Here is a 4008-nt window from a genome sequence, read left to right on the forward strand (position 1 = left end):
GACGAGATACTGGCGACGGTCGCGTAACTGTGAACGTAACTCAAACCGTCGAGTTATGTTCTTTCAAGGGATGAATCTTTGGGTGCGTGAGTTACATCTCAGTAAGGGCTTGTAGCCAAACGAACAGCAGGGCCTGCGTCAAGAAGGAGGTGGGAGTCCGCCTATCTAACGAGCATGTGAGAAGGTGACAGGAAGCCAGGAAGGGCGACTTCTCGGGGGATCAGACGACGCGATCTGTGCGGGAGCTTTGCTCCGTGGGGACAGTGGCATCTCTGGAGCGGCGCTGCCGCGTGCTCCGCTTCCTGCTAGGGTTCCCTGCTGACAAAGGCCGGTACTTTTATTTCGATGAAATTGTTTCCTGGAGAAAGATTCAATTCAGGAGTAACTGGCCACTCAGGCTCCGGGCACAGGTTGACCTGTGCCATCTGAGCCTGGCGTGCGTGGAGGGCTGAGGACACTTATGTGGGTGCAGCTGTCACTGCGATGTGGCCCTCACAGCTCGGAACCGTGTGTTTGAACCTGGACTTCGTATCTGGCCTTGAAGCTTCCAGCGCGGTGATTGGCCACGTGACACGAGTCAGTGAGGGTTTGAGTGGGTTGTTCATGGAGAGATTTACCTTTGCGCGTGAACCTTTGACCCTCCTCCGCCTTGGAGTGGAGCGGGGTGGCGGGGATGTGAAGTGAGGGGACCCTGTCACGCTAACAGGAGGTCACCGTGACGAGCTCGCTGAATCGGGCCCGTGGGAACTGCTGTCCGCTGTATAGGAAAAAGGCTCGCACGCTGGCTCCGCGCAAATGCCTGTCGTGCCCCGTAGCTGGCTTGCCGCTGCCACCCTCGTCGTCATCACCACGTTCCGGACCCCTGCTAGACCGTATGCGTCCTGGCAGCCGGAACGTGCGACTGTCTAGTTCTCCATTTTATCCCAGGTACCTTGCGATGTTGGGCAAGGCGTAGGTGCTGGGTTCCTGAATGGCAGCTCCGAGTCAAGTCGCCACGCAAGACTCCTGTGTTCGAAGGTGCCTTTTGATCATATTAACACCCGTGTGGTTCTTTCCCTCCGCATCTCACAGGCTATAAGATTCCCGTGATCGAAAATCTAGGCGCAACCTTAGACCAGTTCGATGCGATCGATTTTTCTGACAACGAAATCAGGAAATTGGATGGTTTCCCTCTGTTAAGAAGACTCAAGACGTTGTTGGTGAACAACAACAGGATATGGTGAGTGTCCTCCGGTGGGCGTGGCTGCTCCCCTAGAGTCCCCGGCTCCCCGAGGAAGTGGCAGCGCCTGCCGCGGGGACCTGCCTGTCTCCCCTTAAAACGGGAAACGAGCCGCGCGTCCCGGTGCAGAGCAGAGCCTGACCTGGCGTTGAACCTGTCACGTTTGCACCTGTCGAGAAATCTCGTACGTTTACATGTTGGCGATAAGTTTCCCGTTTCAATTAAAAACACGTCATTGTGCACACATTCTGGCTTTCTTCGAAAACGATGGTCGCCATTACCAGTTCTGTCTTTAAGTACAGCTGACTTTTAACATATTACTTATCGAAATCGATAAGGGGGCTTTCCGGCCCCCTCTGTGCACATTTTATCAGAGAAAGATCCTGTGAGCTCTGACGAGGTTCCTCCCGGGAGGGAGGATCTCAGGATCTCAGGATCTCAGATTCTGCCCCTTCCGGCCCGGAATCCTCTGAGCTACGCTGAGATGACGTTGGGGCGCACTCCGTCCTCCCTTTTACGAAGGGCCTTGCTGTTCTCTTCCAGCCGCATCGGCGAGGGGCTCGACCAGGCCCTGCCCTGCCTCACAGACCTGATCCTCACCAACAATAGCCTCGTGGAGCTGGTAAGTGAGCGGGGCCTCCGGCGCCCCACGCTTCTTACAGAGCTGGGAGAGGCTGGGTGACGATCTCTCCGTCCCTTTGCTCTGCCTTTCTCTTCATTCGAGATCCGGGCCTCGTGCGGTTATGAGCACGTGTCGCTCTTCCCACTCCGTAGCTCGCCTTTGGGCTCTCAGGATGTCTCGATCGGGAATTTTCTAACTTAATTACCGTCCGGTTTGTTAGCTTTTTGTTGTTTGCCGCTGCTTTTGCTGTCCTGTGGAGCTTCCTCCGCCTGAGGTTCGTAAAGAGCCGTGTCTGTCCTCACGCGCTAGTGGCTTTCACTGTCCCCCTGGAGTTCTGTCAGCTTTGATTTGATATATTTTGAGATGGTTTCATTTGATATATACAAATTCTAAATCGTTAACATCCTCTTCATACCTCGTTCACGTTCTTTTACGTCGATGTCCGTTTGATCTGCCACGATACGCCAAAACAAGCTTGCTTTCAGTATTTTCATGATACGTTTTTTCCCATCCAAAATTTACTTGGTTTTTTTTTTTTCGTACCACATATTTTATACTTGTCTCTTGAAAACAGCATAGGACAGGATTTTTTAGAATCCGGTCTGAAGTCTTAAGCGAAGCGTTAGCAGAATCACTGGCGTGTTTTTGTTTGTCGTCTCTCTCTCTCTCTCTCTCTCTAGAATTTGTTACACCCGTTCCGCGTTTCTTTTTCTGTCTTTTATGGCCGCTCATTCTCTCTTTTTTTCTGTTCATTTTTCATTCTCGTACTTCAGAAATTCCTAGACTCTTCTTAGCATCCTAGCAATCAAAACATGCGTATTTATTCAAGTTTAAAGTTAAGTAACACCTTTACCCTCCTAAACAGTACAGCATCCTCAAACGTTTCAAACCGCGCCCCCGTTTTGTTACGTATTTATTACATTTTTTAAAAACCCATCGAGACACCATGCGCTTTTGAGACAGACGCTGTATGGCCACGATTTCTACCTTAAGAAGCTCAACTCGATCCACATTTTATTCGCTAGAAATTTATTAAGAAATTGTCATTTCAGTAAATTTACTTACGTTTATGAAGTTTATTCTATGACGTGTCAGTATCGTGCTAAGCGCCGCAGGCCGTGAAAACCGAAAGACGACAACGCGCCTCGGTCCCTGCCGTGGCGAGGCGCCCGCCCCCCAGGCGCCACGAGGGGCACTGTCACCCTTCTCACGGGGGCCGTTATTCCACAGGGCGACCTGGATCCTCTGGCAGCTCTCAAATCGCTGACGTATCTGAGGTACGGAAATCATTTCTGGTGGTAACACTGAGGCCTTTTAAAATAACACCCTTGCAGCCTTGACCTTAAAACGCGCAGTAGAAAGCGCCTTTTACAAGCGGATATTGAAAATATTTTCTTGGGGCCCGGTGCGCTGGTAAAATTTCCCTGTCACTTAATCGTGTGACATTGACATTAACCGTGAACAATGGTGAACTTTTCCCTAATTTATGGACCCATTCGACTTTCTTAAAACGGACCTCTCGAATGCGGCACTGTGAACGAGATTGCTGTCACGCTGTTCCTTTTCTCGTAGTATTCTGAGAAACCCCGTGACCAATAAGAAGCATTACAGACTGTATGTCATTTACAAAGTGCCACAGATCAGGGTGCTGGATTTCCAGAAGGTGAAGCTGAAGGTGAGCGCTGCTCTGCCGGTGGCGAGCCGTCGTGGATGTGTGCGTTGCCCTCGATGCTCTCGTTCTGGATGTTTCTAAATTGCCTGCCGAGTTTTGCCGTTGGTTCGTAATAAAAACGAGGGAAAGAAAAACGTGAAGTCCGACGTTTTTCACGGCGGAGTTCACGCTAGGGCTTTGCGCTGCCTGTCGTGTGTGGCGGTGGCCTTTCCGGAGCCGCCACAGCTGCGGCCGCAGCGGGCTCACAGCGACAGGCTCTTCCCTGGGGGAAGCCTAGCGTGACCCGTGTCACAGTGATTTTCCCGTCATCGGGAGTTCTTTTCGTATTTTCTTTGAAATCGTCTTCGGGGAGCCTCACCAGAGAAGGCGAGACCACTGTGTCTTTTGACCCGAAATTGCCTTTTTTTTTCGGTATATTGACCGGCCCCGAGCGTTTCAGGAGCGTTTCTGCCGCGTTTTCTGAGGAATGCATCTAGATGCGCGTGCTATTCCTAT

The 4008-nt window shown here is 51.3% G+C and overlaps 1 protein-coding gene across 1 annotated transcript; it reads left to right on the forward strand.

Moving 5' to 3' along the window:
• Positions 1 to 795: 795 nt before the first annotated feature.
• On the forward strand, positions 796 to 3647 carry SNRPA1 (small nuclear ribonucleoprotein polypeptide A'). The gene is made up of 5 exons (XM_011385767.1): positions 796 to 895; positions 1036 to 1219; positions 1763 to 1841; positions 3072 to 3118; positions 3414 to 3647. The coding sequence occupies exons 1-5, from the start codon at positions 796 to 798 to the stop codon at positions 3592 to 3594; spliced, it is 591 nt and encodes a 196-aa protein (XP_011384069.1). The 3' UTR covers positions 3595 to 3647.
• The last annotated feature ends 361 nt before the right edge of the window (positions 3648 to 4008 follow it).

This window comes from Pteropus vampyrus, unplaced genomic scaffold (genome assembly GCF_000151845.1).
Source record: "Pteropus vampyrus isolate Shadow unplaced genomic scaffold, Pvam_2.0 Scaffold784, whole genome shotgun sequence".
Classification (NCBI taxonomy): Eukaryota; Metazoa; Chordata; class Mammalia; order Chiroptera; family Pteropodidae; genus Pteropus; species Pteropus vampyrus.